The sequence below is a fragment of the Rhipicephalus microplus genome, chromosome 4, assembly GCF_043290135.1.
Source record: "Rhipicephalus microplus isolate Deutch F79 chromosome 4, USDA_Rmic, whole genome shotgun sequence".
Classification (NCBI taxonomy): Eukaryota; Metazoa; Arthropoda; class Arachnida; order Ixodida; family Ixodidae; genus Rhipicephalus; species Rhipicephalus microplus.
In genome coordinates, this window is record NC_134703.1 from 59,930,150 (window position 1) to 59,951,496 (window position 21,347).

The following is a 21,347-nucleotide window of genomic DNA, read 5'->3' on the forward strand; positions in this document are numbered from 1 at the left end:
GCAGGGGGTGCCGCTGCACCTTTCAGAATCTAGGAGCGAGGTACACAAGGTGCAGAGAATCTAGAGTGAATCGAATAGACCTAGTGCTCAGCGATCGCAACATGATACGTGATGACAAAATGGCAGGTGCTTTTTGTACCACCGGTAAGTCTACCTGTGTTCGTAAGCTCTTCATCTCGATTTCTTAACTTTATAGAAATGTAGCATAAGCAAATGTCCACAGCTATGAGGGTAAACAAAACATTTGTTTGAAATAATAAAAACATTGCGATGTAGCAGCCAACGAGTGTACACCTGCACAGTTAACAGGGTGTTAGAAAAATGCGGTAATTACATTGTCATTATGCAACAATAGAACAATAAAGCAGCATAAACAGCACACTATTTGCACTACTCTACAAACAGCACACTGTACAAATATTTGTAATACTCCCTTTATTTCTAATAACGCATTATTACAGCGTAATTACCACAGTTTCTTAAAAGTCTAGTTGTGATAATAACCAAGCGTAAACTTCATCTGCGTTAAAATCCATGCTACGAAATTCTGTACACATGAAAGCTGACACAGCTAAATTAAAAATGCTATAAAAAAACTGGGATCTACATATTGTGCTAGAGAATGCCCAAATTTGAAAGGCAGACCACCATGGATTAATTCAAAAATCGGGGCGCAACATGTACACGTCTGAAAGAATCACAAGTTAGTGGATACAGAGGAATAAAATAAACACGCACTCAGGCCTTACCTACAATAAAGGTAAATTAGACATACCCCAGCAGTATCAAATTTAAGCTTCGGTTTCAATGCTTTTGCAATGCCGGTTTCATTTTTTCCGAGTCCTTTGCCTGGGCAGAGAAAGAAAGCGGTCATGCGTGTGCAAGTGAAAACAATGTCGTGTCCCAGCCACATTAATTTTTCCAGGCGATGAATCTACAGAACTAGAGATGATTCCTTCTTTCACCAGCACGGGATAGCGACCAAAAGCGTTTCCATCTTTACCTTCGGACCAACCGTACTTCTCCAAGAGACCACGCGCGAAACCAGAAGCAGCCATTTTAATGACGCACAATAAAAACAAACCATTGTTGCCAATGTATTAACAAACTTTGATTAAATGTAGCAGCTTGTGAAAAAGTCTATAATAGCAAAAACAGATATAAATGAATGGCTAAAAAAGTAAACACTTATTATCAATATTATTTTCTTGAAAAAATTTATTTATAGCAGTGGTAGCAGACACAAACTTTTTTTCGTCTGCGTTTAACGACTTCTGCTTCGTTGATGAACTGGCATTTCCAATTTATTGTGCACTAGTCAAAAACGCTCGTAATTGACCGCTAACACCACGTAGGCTGGCTACGTTTCGCAATCATTCTTATTATTTTGTCTACAACCTCTGCAGTTGAACATAAAAGTTGTAGTTCCATCAACTTTGTGAAAGCATAAAACACGAAAAAAACAATTTTCTATGCTTATCTGTTCATCCAGCAGCAAATGCAACAATACAAGGTATTGCTCATTTATGAGCTAAATAAGCAATACAGATAACCGCTAAGGCAAAACTAGAGATATCAGATATACGCCTTCAGAAAAGGCTAAAGTATTTCGAACTGGGCGCACGTTAAAGAACTCCAGGTGGTCGAAATTTCCGGAGCCCTCCACTACGGCGTCTCTCATAATCATATGGTGGTTTTGGGACGTTAAACCCCACAAACCAATCAATCAATAAAGTATTTCGAACCCGCCACATCATCTTCAAAAAAAAAAAACCGTAAAATCATGTGATGGGGCATTAATGGACCTCAAAAGTTCGTGTGCGGTCGTGGAGCTACGTACAGAGCAACGCGCATGGTTTCGCAACTCATACCACGAAGTCTGGTGCGAGTCTTTAGCAAAAGCATGACCTTCGAGATTGGCAATTGCCCAAGTGAAGATTTGTACATCACCAACTACTGGAAATTATTGGTGAATTCATTGATAAGTTGAAAAACGCTACAATGAATATGGGTCTCTATAAATGCCTCCATGCGTGCGAGAAATTTAGCAAAGCGAACAAGGTGTTGACCATGAGATTCACAACATTTTCATAGCGCATAATCATACCCTTTGGGACTTAACAATGAAAACATTTGAGTAGGCGAGAATTAGAAACCTCTTCTTTAAAGCAGGAGCCGCTACACAGATAAATTAGTATTGCCTTTGGCAAAATAAGTTATCAATGTCTGCGTCCGTGCACCATATTTCAAGCATTAAAATTTTCCTCTGCGGACGGCAACCTCTATGGCTTTAATGGCGCGTTTCCTGAAAATATCAGTCACTTCTTATGTTTAAAAAGCCTCAGAGACTTTTAATGTGCCAGTCTCAGAGGCTACGTTTAGGATTGCCAGCTTTTATTGATATTCGGCAGGTAGCTGTAGTTTACCACGCAATGTGGAATCTTGTTTTCTTTAATGATTAAGAGGCGAGTATTTGGGGAATATTATCGTCATCTGGTTGTCTCGCATTTTCATTCTCGAAACCCAGGCTCTCGCCACCCTCCTATCCCGGGCCGGCGCCAGCGCTGGGCACAAAAAAGCTGGAGCCACTACAAGAGACCACTTGCGTCACGCCATCAATTTTGTTCACGCCTAATATCTGAATTTATATGTAAAAGTAACACTTCATCATAGGTCAAATGTATCGATGGCGCACTAATACACAAACCTCCGCCAAAGGCTAATCGTGAATGTTTCAATGATCTCTCTTTCTATCTCGATCTCGATTCAACTGTGGGGCTTTCAAGACCTGGCTGCTGTACACCTGCTGTACGTCGTTACCAGGACGACAGATTGTTACAATTATGCTCGCGTAAACGCGTGTTCATGCACCTACCGGTTTGTACAATGTACCGTTTTCCGCGTAAGGTACAAACTTGTTCACATGTTCATCCTTATCATCATAATTTATTTACCCTCATAGGGCATTACATAAGGGGCGATAAGTTTAACATTACCTAATGTTTAACAGAACGTGAATGATGTTCCCTTTGATCATAGCCAGTAACTTAGTGACAGCGCGAAATTAGTTTGGTAGGCACCATAAAGGTCATGGGGTCTAGCTACCCTATCAAGGGGATGCCGTACCAACTTGCGATTTTCTTTCGGTTCATGAAAAATACCGTGGACGTTGGGCAGAAACACAGGTCTCTCTCCTGGACTTCTTGTCCTCAGGCCATCTTGTGCCTCTTGCCGAAGGCTTTAAAGAGCCTCTCCGCCAGGGAGGTGGTTACCCATACCCAGACCGGTGAAGTCTCGGCAACAACAGTCAGAGAGCAATTACGACCCGACCACCATGATCAGAAGTATTTTAATGATGATGATGATGATGATGATGATTCTTGACACTCTGGCGCACACCCACAAAGGGGGATCGGCCAAGAACCGGGCGGCAGGATCTTAACTAAAAGGCTAATGGTTTTTCAAAGAAAACGTAATTTTGGGCTGAAAAAAAAAAGTATAGAAACAAAAGCCGAAAATCGAAAAAGGAGTATATCTGAGCAGGGAGCGATGCAGGCTATCAGATGCGATTTGAGACAGAGGTAATGGTGGGTCTAAAATGATATATATATATATATATATATATATATATATATATATATATATATATATATATATATATATATATATATAGGCAGATTAACATGGCAATCGCTTTGTTTCAATTATGTATTCAAATACCGCAGAGCAGACGTCCCTGTGGCTATAACCGAATTTAATGCTGCCAAACGACAAAATTACTGCCACATTTAATTCTAATCCCAATTTTTCAAGTGGAGCTACCAGGTATCTTTTCTGCTGATGAGAATATCGGCGACAGAACAAAAAGAAGTGATCTATCGTTTCCATTTCTTCGCAAGTCTGACATAAAGGTGACGCCTTTAGACCAACTTTATGCAAATAATAATTCAGTTGAGGAATTCTGCAACGCAATCTTGTAAAAGTAACTTCCAAGTGCCGTGTTGCACACCACTGTCTATTCCAGCGGCATCTTAGATGTGCGAAATCTCGATATTTATCCAATGAGTAGCAGTCGTATTCATGCAAACAGAGGTTTCTAAACCTTATTGCTGTCGCGTAAGCCGTATCAGGCAAAATCGGGATAAGGGGACCGCTAAGAGATACTGTGGCTAGTGCATCCGCCATCTCATTGAGATATATGCAACGATGGCCTGGTACCCATAAGAGCTGCAGTTTTTTCAAGTTTGTCGGTATGAGTTGTCGAAACATGTGCATAAGTGTTAAGTTGGCTCCTGAAGACAGAGCAGAACATACTGAAAAAGAATCTGTAATTACGACTGCTTCCGATTCGCCCAAAGGAAGTTTCCGTAGTGCCAGTACAAAAGCAAATAATTCTGCTATGAATATTGGTGTGTAATCTGGGAGTCTAACCGAAAAGGACCAGTCAAGGGAACGTGAGAAGATACCTGCCCCAGCCTTTTCATTTGATACGGATGCATCAGTCGCAATTATGTTGTTCATGTTCACATGTGCCAAGTAATCCTGCAGCCGATCATTTAAATATTGAAATGGCATTTGCTTTGCGTTAGAGGGATAAATATTCTCAAATTCTATCTTAAGATCTAAATTAACGTTTCTTGTTGAGAAAATATGTTTGATTTTGACGTTCAGTGGTTCTAGCAGCGCTTGAACGAACAAGATCTGTGGGCAGCGGAATCGTGACCACCAAGTTTCAAAAAATAAACTTGGTTCTTTAATAAAAACATAAAACGAGGCTCTCTGGGGCACAGTGTATAGTTTTAAAAATGTTTGGATAGTAAGTATTTTGAATCTATTCAACAATGACGGTAGACGCGCTTCCATGTATAGCACATTGTTAGCAACAAACTTGGGCAGTCCAAGGCACAGTCGTAAAGCCTCCCTTTCTAATAGTATTAGCGGTCTCATTTTATATGTCGCACTGCCCGAAAATAAGACACAGCCGAATTCCATGATAGGACGAATGTACATTTTATAGACCATTACCAATGTATTTCTTCGCAACCCCCTTTTTATGTTGCTGAGCTTGCGTAACCACCCCATGGCTCGTGTTGCTTTGGACGCAATGTGATCGATGTGGCTTTTCCAATTTAACGAGCTGTTATATATGATGCCTAAGTATTTGAGTGAATCCACCTGGGGAATCTGCTCTGTGCCATACATCAAGGAGATGTTGACAGGATCCCTGAACGAGAACGCTAGAAGCGCGCTTTTGTTTACGTTTAGAGACATTCCAATTTTTTCAAGCCATTCCTCTATTATGTTTAGGTAATTCTGTAATATCTGATAAAGTAATTGCAGATCACTGTTTGTCGCAAAGAAAGCAATGTAATCTGCATAAACATATAAATGAATATCGCTATGTGTTGGAATCGAACTGAGGAAGATGTTACACAACACCGGTGAGAGCACTGCCCCCTGTGGTACGCCACGGTATTGTCGATATCGGTTAGAAAAACAACCCCTTTGAAAGCAATAAAACTCTCTATCCCTTAAAAACTCTGCTACCCATGCTGTCATGTAGTTTGGTAAGTGTGACATTTCCATCTGCTCTATTAGTATTTTATGCTCCACTTTGTCATACGCCTTGGCCAAATCCAGAGTAACTAATGCACAATACTCTCTTCTACGCCTAGCCAACTGTATACGACTCTCTAAATCCGCGTGCGCACACCATATGGAGCATCCCGATTTAAAGCCAATTTGACTGGGGTTCAGTATTGATTTCTCCTCAATGTATTTTATTACACGTGCATTCAAAACTCTTTCAGTTAGTTTAACCAAATTAGATGTAAGAGAAATTGGCCTCACATTGTCAAGTGTATACCCAAGTCCCTGTTTTTTAAGTATCGGAATTATTTTGGAAAGTTTCCAATCCGCCGGTATCCAAGAATTTTTCAAAGAGTAATTAACAGAGTTCATGTGGGGAAATGTCATATAGTAGTTTTATCATTGCTGAAGTTACTCCATCTGGTCCAGGTGCTGTAGGAGGTAAGTGCCTCACTACACCCGCTAGTTCCGCTAATGTCACCTCATTGAACTCCTCCCCTGCAATTGGCTTTACTATGTGTCTTGGTATTGTTGATCTGAATCTTTCTTCTAATCCTTTAGCAACATTTTCTAATATTTCAGTGAGTTCGCTAGGCGATAGAATTGAAGAATCAATATTGTCTGATGGTGGTATCATTTTTCTGGAACGCAAAAATCTAAAAGCGCTTTTCTGTTGTGTGGTTTTGAAAGATAGCTAAATTTGTTAGTGTCATAGTCATCTTTTGCTTTGCGTACTTCACGTTTAAAATCTGCTGCCACGTATTTATAGTCACACCAGTTTTTTGGGCATTGGTTGTGGATAAGTTGCTTCCACGCCGCTTTTCGTTTTCTATACCCCCTCGTACAATCAGCGTTCCACCATGGGCTAAACGACCCGCCTGTGCCCGAAGTTATTGCAAAAGTTGACTTTTTCATTGCTCTTCTCAATACCGCACACAGACTCATAGCCCGAATGTCTTCCTGCATGTCCTTGCGAAGAACCAAAGTAGACTTTAAGTCTTTTTGTAAACGCTCATAATTTACAAACGAGCCAATTTTACCAGTTAAAAATATCCCGGGAAGGTTAATATCAAAGCTAATAGGAAGGTGATCACTGTTTGTTGCGCAAACTAATGTTTTCCACGACGAAATGTTTAGTGAGGAGCTGGAAAAGGTCAGATCTATCGCCGACTTTGATTGTCTCCTAATAAACGTAACAGTGGGGAAATTTACACAAGATAAGTTATTATCAACAGTCCATTCCCACAAGCGCCTTCCATTTACATGAGTCTTGAAACCCCAAGACACGTGGTGTGAATTAAAGTCACCAGTTAATATTACATCCTTCCTGCAGGAAGCTAACATTGCATCTAAGCATCTTGTGTCCTGTACTCCTACCGGAAAGTATGCGTTAACAAAAGAAAAAGGGGAACAGCCTGGCAGAGTGATGTCTAATACCATAATTTCATAGTTAGAATCCATGCACAGGTAGTTAATCTTCGCTCTATGACTAAATTTAGTTGATATAAAAATGGCAAGTCCACCACCTCTGCTAGGTCTGTCTAAACGAAATAAGCGATAATTTTTTAGGTAAAATTTTTGTCCATTTGTAAGCCAAGTTTCTTGTAAAGTAATAATATCTGGGGAAATTTGCGAAGAAATACACGATAAATCTGTGGTAGCCGACCCTATTGATCGACAATTCCACTGTAATACTTTTAAGGAGCCTATTTTGACTCTATAAACCCGCCGCAGAGACTGCTTGATCCAAAAGATCTTTCTTCAAAAAGTCTTTTTTGGAGAGGTTCTCCAAAACGTCTTTCTTTGACAGGAACTTTTTAGATTTTGATTTCTGTGAGGACTTTTTCGATAGGGGAGATCTGGCACGCTTCAAGAAATTATGAGATTCCGCATCCATATCTGTGAATTCATCAGTGTCATCTGATACGGGTTCTGGATCTGCCCGCAGTATCTTATTGGAGGGTCCTGCTTTAGGAGATGCGCATCGTGTAGGAGCTATCGGACTTTCTGTCCCGGCACACTTTGAAACCTCCAAATCCTGTGAAGTCTGATTTTTCATAGACACTGAAGCAATGATTTGGGTCAACTGAGATGTTAACAATTCAGCCACGACTCCAATAATACTGCTGGCAAGACGCTCCATCGCCTTTTCCGTTGCCTTCTATATAGCCTCTGCTATATATTTTGCTAACGATGCATCCGTAGCAGTGGTATGTCGTGCTGTTACGCTTGCGTAACCTTTCGAGCGTTCTTGTAATTCAGTCACAGCTTCTCTCCGGGAGCAACGCCTGCGTTCCACAATTTCCAGCAGCTTAACTTCTCGTTCTTTCGCCTCACAATCTAAAGAGTCTGCAGGATGCGCTTCATGACATAAACAGCACTTCTCTTCCGTCGAGTTGCACTTACGGCTGTCGTGATTTTCTCCGCATAGTCGACATCTGGCAGTTGATCTGCACCCTTTCACGCTGTGGCCATATCTCCAACAATTCAAGCACTGCAGTGGCTTAGGGGATAGAGGCTCTACCTTATAGATAAGAGGCCAAGCTTTAATTTCAGATGGTCTTATCGTTCCCGCAAAGGTTCCTATCACGGATTCGGTAGGTGATTTTTTATTGTCAACCAGACGCGTGCACCTGTATATTGACACTGCACCTGCTACCGAAAATAACTCAAGAACTTCTGCAGGGGTCAGGCTCGTATCTACACCGCGGACTATGCCTTTCGAACATGCAAGATGCGCTGGAATAAATGGGCTCACCGGCTGCGTTGCATATTCGGAACAGTTGAGAAGCTCTCGGACGCACTCCTGATCGGCAGAGCAGCACAAAATACCACCACGACCGAAATGCCGGACCTCAGTGATCTTTTGAAAGTGTGTTGTGGCTTTCCGAAGCTCCATTTGAATCATCTTCGGGTTCTTCATAGGTATCGTACCTCCATTGGTCGGTACCAGAGCCACGGGGACATTGATAACCCCACTGCAAAGAAAAGAATCAATCGGCCAATCCTTGGCCGTTATAGATGCTAGCCAAGGGGAAGGCCCTTGGCCAGGCGAAGAAACCGACATCTAAATAGCCTGAGTCGCTTGAACTCAGAAAATCATATGGCACAAACCACAAACAACTACCAAAAAAGCACTAAAACCACAAAGAAGCAAACGTTAAACTCAAGTGCAATCCGCCGCCCGTCGTTCAAGCCGTTCCAACCCGTGAGCAGCAGCGCAGACCAGGATGCTAGCCTCTGATGCAACGCTCGCAGTGTTGGATCAGGCGAAAAAGGAAAGGAAAGGATGGCCGATTGCAGGAACCTGAAGCACGGTAACGTGATCCTTAGCGTGATCCTTAGGTAACGTGATCCTTAGTCAATCACTGTCAGTCAGTGTGGAATCGTGGAGCCAGCGTCAGCAGCTCGCGTCAACAGCTTTTAATGACTGACCCGAACGCCAGCGCGTGCAGGTCTGTGCAGCGGCATCTTCCTCCTTCATGAGCGAGCGTCTCAGTCGTCTTCATTGCCACACCGATGCTGCATGCGGCTCTGCAGAGGGCTCCCCTATAGGAAGGAGGAAAGTCCGACGAACAATAGCAACTCCAAGAGACACATTATGTTTTGGGTGTCGGGTAAGGAAGCAGTGATCCGGAATACAGTGACTCGTACGATGGGAACGTTGCTTCGATGCAGGCAGGCTTGAAACGTTGTTCAAGCAGAAAGATCGCAGAAAAAAAAACATGCACAGGACGAGCAAGAACTGACAATAGTATCTGGGATTTAACGTCTTAAAACCACAATATGATTAGAGGAGATGCCGTAGTGGAAGGCTCCGGAAATTTCAACCATGCACCTAGGGTTCTTTCACCTGCGCCTAAATCATAGCACGCGGGTGAGTGCGAACAACTACCACAGTTACTTCTTTGTGTCTGAGCAACGCGTTTCTTACGCAAACGCGGCCGCGGCTGCGAGCGAAAGTCACTTTCGTGCTCTCTGAAAATTGAACGCCAGCACAAGACGTACTAATTGTCCCACGGTCACGAGATAAGTGCGCGCTCACTATATCACGTCGTAGCATCGTGCCCAGTTAATCTCGTCCCTTTCTCATCCCTTTTCCCTATCCCAACTAGAGAGGCTTGGGAGGAGCACCTGCTCGGCTGCTCTACCTTGGCTGCGCAACGCTCCTTGGTGGAGCGCGCACGGGCAGCTTCCAGCTCCACTGGCGTCCCGGAATAGGATCTGGCCACTCTAGCACGCCGATGGGCCACGTCGGCACTCTCTAGTAGACTTTTTCTGAAATAAATGTTTTTTTTTTATCACCACCACCACTGCAACGCGTGGAGCAACGACCTGTGGAGCATACCCGTGGAAGACCTGTAGACTTCGCGACCATCACGCCTTCTCGCTGGTCAAAACGAGAACACGCCGAGTTCGCTGACAGTGTATGGTGTATATTAGGGGTTCTCAAGCATGTTGATCCCAGGATAGCGTAACTGTGCTAAGCTTCACTATGTACACAGGACCCCCCCCCCCCTCGCTTTCATGCAAGCATTTTTTATCCAGTTCGCGCTGCATTCACGTGCAACAAATTGAAAAGTCGTACAGGTGTGAAAAATTATTTCCTGACATGCATCTCAACTCCCTATTGATATTTGGGGCTTTACGTCCCAAAACCATTATATGATTTTGGGGGATGCCGTAGTGGAGGGCTCCTGAAATTTCGACTGTCTGGTTTTCTTACGTGCACTGACATCAGTGCATCAGCCTCTGCAACTTTGCCTCCACCGATATGCAACCACCACAGCTGGTCGGCAGCCTATCACCGAGGCGGACCATCTGAACTCTTATTTCCTTGCACGAACAAATCGATGCGAGGCTCAGTGACACTCAGGGTGAGCCGCATGTCAGCTGCTGGATTCAGGTGATTCCTCTGGTGTTTTTTTTTCTAGGCTAGTGTTAAGAATACCAGCTCACAAGCATATACTGTTGCAAATGGCTGCAACATCTCCACTGCCTTATCTTCAGCGCCTATCTTCAAACAGCAGAAATGTGCATGGGGGTAATATAATACCTCCAATATTCAAGAGCAATAGCTTAATCGGGCGGCCTGTTTAAGGAGTCTAACTGCCTATAGGCACCCGAAAGTTGACCAGAAGGCGCGACGAAGCTTTTTGGGCCGCCTCAGCATTGTTGGTGCCGACCGCCAGGGATACCAAGAAAAGTCACAGCTTTGCCGGAAAGGCGAAACAATGAATGCAATAGCAACAAATTGAAAGGTCACGCGCAGAATGGAAAGCAGATCGAAACATGCCCCGCGTTCCTCACGTACAAATGACGCACAAAACGTGCTTAATAAGCGTCTCATTTGTTACTTTGCCGTGTCTGAAAAGCGCACGCTTTTCGCAAACGGAGATTGCAATTATTGCAGTGACATTTGTGCACCAGGTAACTACAGCAGAATCGTTCCAGGTAAAGCCCGAGGCCAGCCAAGGCGTACGACCTTCCCCTCCTCGCCACCGCGATAAGAGTGCTTGAGAGAGCGTCGCTCCCCTTCTCTAAGCCGGGCAAAGTACGCGTAGTAGATTAGAGCGGGCGCCGCCGCGCGACGTGGCGACGCGCGCTCATTGCACCATCTTATTGGTAACGCTGAAAGCACAGTACCCCCCCCCCCCCCCCCCCCCCCCCCGAGATGATCGTGAGCAGCGGTAAGTGGTAGCTAAAGGTAGTTTGCCGTTTGAACGGTGACTCAGGTGGCTCGGTGGTTAACGCCGCGCTTGCACGACGCAGAGGCCCCACGTTCGATTCCGCACGCCGCCGGAGTGTTTTTTTTTTTCGGGATTTTGTTTTCTTTCTTGCGTGTATATATATATATATATATATATATATATATATATATATATATATATATATATATATATATATATATATATATATATATATATATATATATATATATATATATATATATATATATATATATATATATATATATATATATATATATATATATATATATTGTCGCAGTTCAATGTAAGCAGTGCACCGACACGTTGAGTCCGAGAACCGACGGTGTGTGTTTTTATGCAGGAGCCAAGAGCAGGCGAGCAAAACAAAAGCACGTCGTCTTCAGTCCCCCGTTTCACGAGGCTGTTGGCGCGCACATCGTATTCGTTCTTTGTTTCGGGCGCGGCATTTGCCTCCCCTTAAAAGAGCATCGCCCCGATGCTATAGCTGAGACAGTAATTCGCGCATGAAGTCACTTTGTAGAAGCGACGGTGCCTCGCAAAGTCACTCGCTGACGTATGGCTTAATGCGCACAACGTGCACAAGCTCAGGTCGGTGCTGGCGACGCCTTGAACAGTTTGGGCTATCCGGGGCGACTTCATAGGTAACGTCACTTAGTCGTCGCAGCACTCGATAAGGTCCGAAGTACCTTCTGAGCAATTTTTCGGATAGTCCCCGTCTCCGTACAGGCGTCCACACCAATACCCTGTACCCGGTTTCGTACGTTACAGGTGTATGACGTTGGTTATAGCGGCCTGCGTCGTACTTTTGCTGTTGGTATATTCGCAGACGTGCGAGCTGCCTGGCTTCCTCTGCGCGTTGAGTAAACGCGTCAGCACTCGTTTCGTTGTCATCGCATTTGTGTGGCAGCATCACGTCTAACATCGTTCTTACTTCTCGTCCGTTAACAAGGCTGAATGGGGTCATCCGTGTGGTTTCTTGTTTCGCAGTATTGTATGTGAACGTTATGTAAGGGAGAATCTCGTCCCAGTTTTTGTGTTCGATGTCCACATACATTGAAAGCATGTCTTTCAGAGTTTTGTTAAGTCGCTCGGTCAACCCGTTGGTTTGTGGATGGTAAGCTGTCGACTTGCGATGAATAGTACCGCTGAGCACCAACAGATGATCTAAAAGCGCGGCCGTGAATGTGGTTCCGCGATCTGTTATAACGATCGATGGCGCACCGTGTCCCAGCACAATGTTCTTTATGAAGAACCGGGCTACCTCCTCTGCTGTGCCTCTCTGGATGACTTTTGTCTCGGCGTAGCGAGTAAGGTAGTCGGTCGCCACTATAACCCAGCGGTTACCAACACTAGAGGTGGGAAGTGGGCCCAAAAGGTCCATTCCGATCTGGTCAAATGGCGTTGTCGGGATCTGGACAGGGTGTAGCAAACCGGCTCGTTTCGTTGGAGGTGACTTGCACCGCTGGCAATCGAGGCAGGTCCGAACATGATGCTTCACGGCAGCGGTGAGTCTAGGCCAGTAATATCTCCCTCGAACTCTGCTCAGTGTGCGCGTGTAGCCAAAATGTCCAGATGTTACCTCGTTGTGGCACGCTTGCAACACCTCAGAACGAAGAGTGGTAGAGACGACAAGCAGGTAGGTGGACCCGTCTGACGAGAAGTTCATTTTGTAAAGGACATTGTTTCGCAGACAGAACGACGATAGTCCTCTTGTAAAGGCTTTGGGTGCATTCTGGCTTCGTCCTTCTAAATAATTAATCAAGCCAAGTAGCTCAGGATCGTCATGCTGGTGATCTGCGATGGTTGACGGGTCGAGGATTCCGAGGAACGCTGTCTCTCCATCAAAAGCAGCAGCCGACTCTATTGGTGATCGAGATAGGCAGTCGGCATCCGTGTGTCGTTTTCCCGACTTATACACCATCGTTATATCAAACTCCTGTAGTCTAAGGCTCCAGCGTGCCAATCGCCCGGAAGGATCTTTCAGACTTGTTAACCAACACAACGAATGGTGGTCACTGATAACCTTGAATGGGCGGCCGTACAGGTATGGGCGAAATTTCATAACTGCCCACACCACGGCGAGGCATTCCTTCTCAGTGGTCGAGTAATTTGCTTCTGTGCGTGACAGAGTTCTGCTTGCGTAAGCGATCACTCTTTCCTCGTCGTCCTGGCGCTGCACAAGCACAGCTCCGAGGCCAACATTGCTGGCGTCAGTATGGAACACTGTAGGGGCTGTGTCATCAAAATGGGAAAGCACGGGGGTCGTCTGTAGACGTTGCCGCAAGTCATTGAAAGCATCTTCCTGTTCGTCGGCCCAAACAAATGCAACGTCATCCCTCGTGAGACGAGTTAAAGGTGACGCAATGCGCGCAAAATCTGGAATAAACCGCCGATAATATGCACAGAGACCCAGAATACGCCTCACTGCCTTTTTATCTGATGGTGTTGGAAACTGTACGACGGCGGCAACTTTTTCGGGGTCTGGACGAACTCCTGCGTAACTGACGACAGGGCCAAGAAACTGCAGTTCCTCAAAGCAGAAGTGACATTTCTCCGGCTTGAGCGTCAGGCCTGCGGCCCGTATGGCCTGCAAGACCATTTGCAATAGTTCAAGGCGTTCGTCAAACGTTATAGAAAACACAATGACGTCGTCAAGGTATACTAGGCAGGTTCTCCATTTAAGCCCAGAGAGAACGGTATCCATGAGACGCTGGAAAGTAGCAGGCGCGGAGCACAAGCCAAATGGTAAAACCTTAAATTCGTACAGTTCGTCTGGCGTCACGAAAGCGGTTTTTTCACGATCCCTGGGGTCTACTTCAATTTGCCAATATCCGCTCTTTAAGTCCATGGAAGAGAAGTGACGTGCGTTTCGAAGCCTGTCAATCGAATCATCTATGCGGGGAAGCGAGTACACGTCCTTTTTTGTAACCTGATTTAGCTTTCGATAGTCCACACAGAAACGCAGGCTGCCGTCCTTCTTTTTCACTATAACAACAGGTGATAGGGCTTTTCGACGGTTGAATGACGTCGTCTTCAAGCATTTTTGTTACCTGCTGTTCTATCGCTTCTCGTTCTTTTGAAGCCACACGGTACGGATTTTGATGGATTGGTCTAGCCGTGTCCTCTGTGATGATACGGTGCTTGGTCAAGGACGTCCGGCCAACTTTCTAGGTCGACGCAAAACAGTGGTGGAACTCGTCTAGCAGCACAAACAGGCGTTCGCGCTGTTGCTGAGTTAAAGTAGGGCTGACGTCAAGGTTAGGTGCTCGGTCACGTGGGTCTTGTGCAGGTGTTGCTTCGAGTGCTGAAAAGCCGTCACAAACATCTGTGATATCGTAGAAATGTGCCAACGTTGTGCCTTTTGGTAGGTGCCGTCGCTCGGAGGTGAAATTGGTCAACAGCAAGTTCGTTCGGCCGTCGGTGACATTGACTATTCCTCGTGCTACGGAAATCCCGTGTGTGAAAAGCAGCGAGGTTAGTTGGTCAGCGACTCCTTCACCGTCGAACGGTACGTCACATGCTACTTAAACGAGGATACATGATCGAGGTGGCACGATATATTGTGGTCTTTGAGACGAAAGGATTTGTGCTCTGGTGATGTAGGATCAGTCAGACGAGCACTCTCGTAAAATGAAACCACGCGGTCGGGGATGTTGATTATTGCGCCATGCTCCCTGAGAAAGTCCATTCCTATAATTAAATCTTTGCAGCACTCTGAGAGAACAATGAAAGTCGCGACGAAAGAAGAATCTCCTATGCTGATTCTTGCTGTGCATCTTTCAGTAGGGAGCAGCAATTGACCACCCGCTGTTCTTATATGTGGTCCTGTCCATGGCGTTTTTACTTTTCTAAGATGATCAGCCAGCTTCTGACTTATTATGGAAAAATCAGCACCCGTATCGACTAAGGCCGTCACTTGCTCTCCATAAATAATTACATTGAGGTCGGCGCTCACCATTTCGTCGTTGTTAATATTCGTCGGCGTCGAGTCGTTCTGTAGCGGCAGTACTGGGGACTTTTTATCGTCTTGTGGTCGGGCTGCGACCTTACCCCGAGAGGTCGCCGCCTTTAGTTTCCCCGGTAAGGGCTGGGCCAACTTGTTCCCCGAAGGTCAGCAAAAGTACGTCGATTCGGTGACGATGTCTGAGCAGGGGATGGAGAGCGTGACCTGTGGGCGGAACTGGGCTGGCGATTAGGAGGTGACTCGTGATAGGGAGACCACGTTGTTGAAGGTCCTCGAAAACCAGGGTCGTCAAGGCGAACAATGTAGTCGTCGTTGGCACGGCGACCGTCGTACCCTGGCCGAGACGGGCGAAGCGATGTGTCGCGGTACCAACAATAGCGAGCTATATGGCCGGCACCACCACCAGTGTCGCGGTTCAACGTAAGCAGTGCACCGAGACGTTGAGTCCGAGAACCGACGGCGTGTGTTTTTATGCAGGAGCCAAGAGCAGGCGAGCAAAACAAAAACACGTCTTCTTCAGTCCCCCTTTTCACGAGGCTGTTGGCGCGCACATCGTCTTCGTTCTTTGTTTCGGGTGCGGCAATATATATATATATATATATATATATATATATATATATATATATATATATATATATATACGGTTGCACGACATCGACGCCGATCCCCCACCGACACCGGCGGCGAAATCCAGCCGACGAGAGTGTCCATATAATTGCTATCGCAATAAAGATGAAACGCTCGCTGAACACAGTGACACGCTAAAGTGTCAGTGCCCTTTTTGGCACGTTTTCAAACAACACTTCCTGGGCGCTTACATATTCAGCCGTGACCCCCGTGCTCACAACTAAAAAAGAAAATGATATGCACGTGCAAGTCCGATTTTGCTGCGTCTACTCACTATAGGCTACGCATTGCAAGACTCGGTTTCGCCGCGCCTACTCGGCAGGCTGTGTGTTATGGCGCTACCATCAGATCTCGTAAACTGCATTGCCGGGTGCCTATACGTTCTTGGTGGCATTTATTTATAGTGCATAACATAATCGCGCGAGCTGTAAAATAAATGCCACCAAGAACGTATAGGCACCCGGCAATGCAGTTTACGAGATCTGATGGTAGCGCCATAACACACAGCCTGCCGAGTAGGCGCGGCGAAACCGAGTCTTGCAATGCGTAGCCTATAGTGAGTAGACGCAGCAAAATCGGACTTGCACGTGCATATCATTTTCTTTTTTAGTTGTGAGCACGGGGGTCACGGCTGAATATGTAAGCGCCCAGGAAGTGTTGTTTGAAAACGTGCCAAAAAGGGCACTGACACTTTAGCGTGTCACTGTGTTCAGCGAGCGTTTCATCTTTATTGCGATAGCAATTATATGGACACTCTCGTCGGCTGGATTTCGCCGCCGGTGTCGGTGGGGGATCGGCGTCGATGTCGTGCAACCGTATATATATATATATATATATATATATATATATATATATATATATATATATATATATATATATATATATATATATATATATATATATATATATATATATATATATATACGGTTGCACGACATCGACGCCGATCCCCCACCGACACCGGCGGCGAAATCCAGCCGACGAGAGTGTCCATATAATTGCTATCGCAATAAAGATGAAACGCTCGCTGAACACAGTGACACGCTAAAGTGTCAGTGCCCTTTTTGGCACGTTTTCAAACAACACTTCCTGGGCGCTTACATATTCAGCCGTGACCCCCGTGCTCACAACTAAAAAAGAAAATGATATGCACGTGCAAGTCCGATTTTGCTGCGTCTACTCACTATAGGCTACGCATTGCAAGACTCGGTTTCGCCGCGCCTACTCGGCAGGCTGTGTGTTATGGCGCTACCATCAGATCTCGTAAACTGCATTGCCGGGTGCCTATACGTTCTTGGTGGCATTTATTTTACAGCTCGCGCGATTATGTTATGCACTGAGATATGATCATTCATACTCAGACGTAATTAGTAAATGTTCCTTGGATCGATCGCATCTCGGTTTCACTTTCTAAATGACATGACGGGCGGCGAACCAGGGAACATTGATCAGGGCTCGCAGAACCCCGAGGAGGGGCCTGCGGAATCCCTAGGTTCCACGGAACACAGTCTGAGAAACTATTGTCCACATAGCTTTCCGTTAGAACTATGAATAGCGCACTGTTTGTGGCCGAATCGTTTCGCACCGGGTGCTGTGGAGCGAGGGGTCATTTGTTCGACAGTAACAAAACTTTTTCTTGTTTTTCTTTGCTAGCGATACTGTATATTTTGCAACGTCATATCCGTGACAAGAATGCCTCAGTGGAGTTGTGATGGGCACTGCCATAAAATACTTTCGTGTTATGATCGGCAGATTCCGCATATCGTGGGAATCAATGTCACGCAAAGCAGTCAACGTGCGGACTCGTGACCTGTGAGTCCTGTTCGTTGTACACTGAATTCACTATGTGCGAATTCCGGCACATGTAAAGTTAAGCAGGCGATCACGAGAGTGCCAAGAAGTAAACGGATAGATATGTAGGAACGGTCAAAGTGCCGTTAGCTCACTAAAAATGCTTCGCTTTCAAAAGCGCTGTGTGCCAGTATCTCACTACATCTTGCCACCTCAATACCAAAAACAGACAGACAGACAGACAGACAGACAGACAGACAGACAGACAGACAGACAGACAGACAGACAGACAGACAGACAGACAGACAGACAGACAGACAGACAGACAGACAGACAGACAAAGAACTTTATTGGGTCCTGAGAAACGCTGCTCCTTTAGAGCAACGTCGCGGGCCGCTCCCACGTAGGAACGGGGAGGCCTAGCTTCACCGCCGCATTGTGGGCTCCCTGGACAGCCCGTAGTTGTGGTAGCAACTCTGAACTTCGTAAGGCAGAGTCCCAATCTTCTTCTGTGAGCCGACTTGGGCCCCGTAACGAGGGGCACTGCCAGAGCATATGTGCTAAGTCACTAACCTCACCACAATCAGGACAGGTAGAGTCAAAAGCCTCTGAGGAGACTATGCCGAGGAAAAATAGGCTTGGATAGGACCTGGTCTGGAGCATTCTAAACGTGATGGCTTGAGGTCTAGACAACTTGTTGTGCGGTGGAGCAAATGACCGCCTACTCAACTGGTAGTGTTTAGCCACTTCACTGAATGTAAGTAAAGCGTCCCTGAACATCTCACTACCAACCGCAATACCAAAGGAGAAAGTCTTCCTGGATTTCAGATCTGAAATGAATGCCGCAGCTTCAATTTGCAAAATAAATTAACCAAATACTGCGTCCCTGATTTAATGGATTTGGCAGTGTATTAAATGCTTTTGATACTTCTCGATCATTTTGCTTTGCTTACGAGGATATATATGTATAGTGTATGTAACACTTAAATAAATAAATAAATAAATAAATAAATAAATAAATAAATAAATAAATAAATAAATAAATATAAAGACAGACGTTGTACCTATTTCGTTACGATAAAGACCTAACCAAACGCATGCGATCTTTGAGCGACAACGACAAGCGAAAGCGACGATTGAGGTCCGTCGCGACGGCTGCAACCACATATAGGCGACAAAGGGCCGGGCCATTGTTGCTTCATAGAAAACTATCGCGTGCATGCCGATAAATTGCGAGAAGAAGGTTAATTCGTTCATTACCGCGCAAAAATGGTTGCTTTTTACATGTCTAGGGAAAACAGCTTTTGTCAGTCTGAAAAGTACTTTACCACGCATTGCAGCATATCAAATTTTCTACAATGAAATGTTCTTTCCAGAAAATATGCATTGTTGAGCAACAAAATTATTTTGAAATGAATAGAAATGTGAAAAGAGTAAAATTTTAGGTTGCCAGCTGTGCAACAAAAAGCACCATATACAGTATATATATACAAAAATATTCAGACAAAGAAAACTCGAATGTACATTTTGAAGATAAATGACCCAGGAGTTGTATAAAATATAAATTTATCCCAAAATGTTTTTTTTTCACCTAGACAAATAAACCGGAATCGAGGTGATGCTTTATTGCTCGTGCCATGTGGTGAAGCATTGGTTGGTTTTTCGTGCGTTCCCTTTTGTTCAGTTAACTTTTCTTTTTTTGCCATAAAATCCTGCAGGTGTGTCGCTATAGTTAATTTTCTATGATGTCAATAATCCCTCTATAAGTCAGATGTCCAACGAACTTCGCTATTTTACCTAGCGTCATCTCTTTGCATGAGCCACCTTACTCCGCATGGTTTAGCGTTTCAATATTTGCATCTAAGCATATTTCTCTGCATTTTTGCGCATCGCAATAAAATAAGAGAATAATAACGTGCGCAGTTCTAAAACGTTTCGCGCTACTCTGTAGTCAGGGCCAAGACGTGCATCGGTAGCCTTCTCGTCGAGAGGAGAAGCCCTAGAGCCGGTGCTAGCACATCGCGCCCCAGCCACGTGGTGACCTCGCACGCAACCAGAGTAGCTATAAGATTGTGCACAAAGGTCAGCAGCTACACACTTGTGGCGAGGGAGACAATATAAGGCCGTAAACAAAACAAACCCATGAATGGCTGCGGATGTCTCCGGCTGACGGAAAAATTCGTCGCCATAAAACTTGAAGGTGACTGTGCTGTCATGCTCGGACTCGAAGCTCGTCCTCATTCGCTTTCCGGTGTAGTTGCAGGACAGTTTCGAGCGGTGCGTGTTCTGGCAGCGCAAGTGCGCACACGTGCTCGCGTGACGACAACGCCATAGGAGTGACTAGTGACACTATAGATGCAGCCTTCTGTCGGATATAACTATACAAGCGAAACCGAAGCTGCTAGAAACTGGCTGAAAAGGCCACCTCCACACTTTATAGATGCAGCGGACCTTTGCCCATATTTTTTGTAGAATAAATTTTTCCTTACTCTTAACAACAGCTATTTATTAAATAGTCATGGCATAAACTTCTGGCAATTATTACTGCTCAACACTATCAGATTTCGAAGCTGACACCTTAATTTGATATTTGACTTAAAAAGGTTCTTTTGATTACAGAACTTTGATGTTACTGTAGCATAACCACAAGGGGCACACACTTCTGTCAAGTTGGCCAGTCAAGTGCATTTTCTCAACCACACACACACACTGGTTTGCGCAAAGGTCTGTCAAAAACCACTATGTTGTCAAAACGGGCAAACTCAAATTGATTCTGAAAGTTAAGTGGCTAGACTGACTACTAGAAAGTGCTGGGTGCACGAACGACAAATTCAACATGCCAAAATTGATTATCTAAAGCGTCAATACCCGGTGATAGATTTGAATAGGCGTGGTAACGAAAGAGTTAAAAGTAGGTCGATGACAACATGCCAAATTTATTACTGTCTTGCGTGGTATAAGGGAGCCATAGGCGCGTTTCACAACCGTCTTTTTTTCGTAATCTTTGGTTTAACCGTGACACGGTGGCCAGAAACGTACGCTACGACGGCCACGATGCACTTCGCATGACGAGTTCACATTTCAGTAAGCTACTATAATTGCCACAAGCTACGAAAGAAACAAAGAAACCACCGATAACAATCTTGTCATGGGGTCAGTGTCTGGCGACGAAAATGCGGCGGCGCGGCTTCTTTACGTGGATGGGGAGTATAGGGTCGGGCAGCAGCAGCGTAGCTCATTGTTTGAGGTTGCCGTTTCGATGTCACAGGAATACCCATTGATTGCTGGATTTCCTCTCTGACGATGTCTGCGATCAACGAAACTTGAGGCTGGCATGACGGGAACATTCGGGGAAGTTCTTCGCGCACAATAGCCCTTATGGTCTCGCGCAGATAATCAGAGCAGAGTGGTTGTACTCTGCACAGCCCGGAGCCGAGCGGCGGTTAAACTGTTGTGTGCACATTTCGAGTATTTTTTCAATAGTTGTCGCTTCTGTGAGGAATTCTCGGATGGTCTTCGGTGGGTTTCTCATGAATCCCGCGAAGAGCTGCTGTTTGACCCCTCGCATGAGGAAACGAACTTTCTTCTCCTAAGGCATGTCCGGGTCAGTGTGACAGAATAGGCGGGTCATTTGTTCTGTGAAA

At 45.1% G+C, this 21,347-nt stretch overlaps 1 protein-coding gene across 5 annotated transcripts in view; it reads right to left on the minus strand.

The window, feature by feature from the left end:
• The window catches only part of LOC119172031 (G patch domain-containing protein 4), a 45,215-nt gene extending 44,123 nt beyond the window's left edge, over positions 1–1,092 (minus strand). For 3 of the 5 annotated variants that reach the window (XM_075892837.1, XM_075892839.1, XM_037423001.2), the window contains exons 1-2: positions 1,004–1,092; positions 776–849 (exon numbers count right to left, since the gene is read on the minus strand). In XM_075892837.1, the coding sequence (XP_075748952.1) occupies positions 776–849; positions 1,004–1,058 (129 nt within the window). In that variant the 5' untranslated portion in view covers positions 1,059–1,092. The remainder of the gene's footprint in view (positions 1–775; positions 850–1,003) is intronic. The other 2 variants (XM_075892838.1, XM_075892835.1) reach the window with 1 other exon arrangement.
• Positions 1,093–21,347: the final 20,255 nt, after the last annotated feature.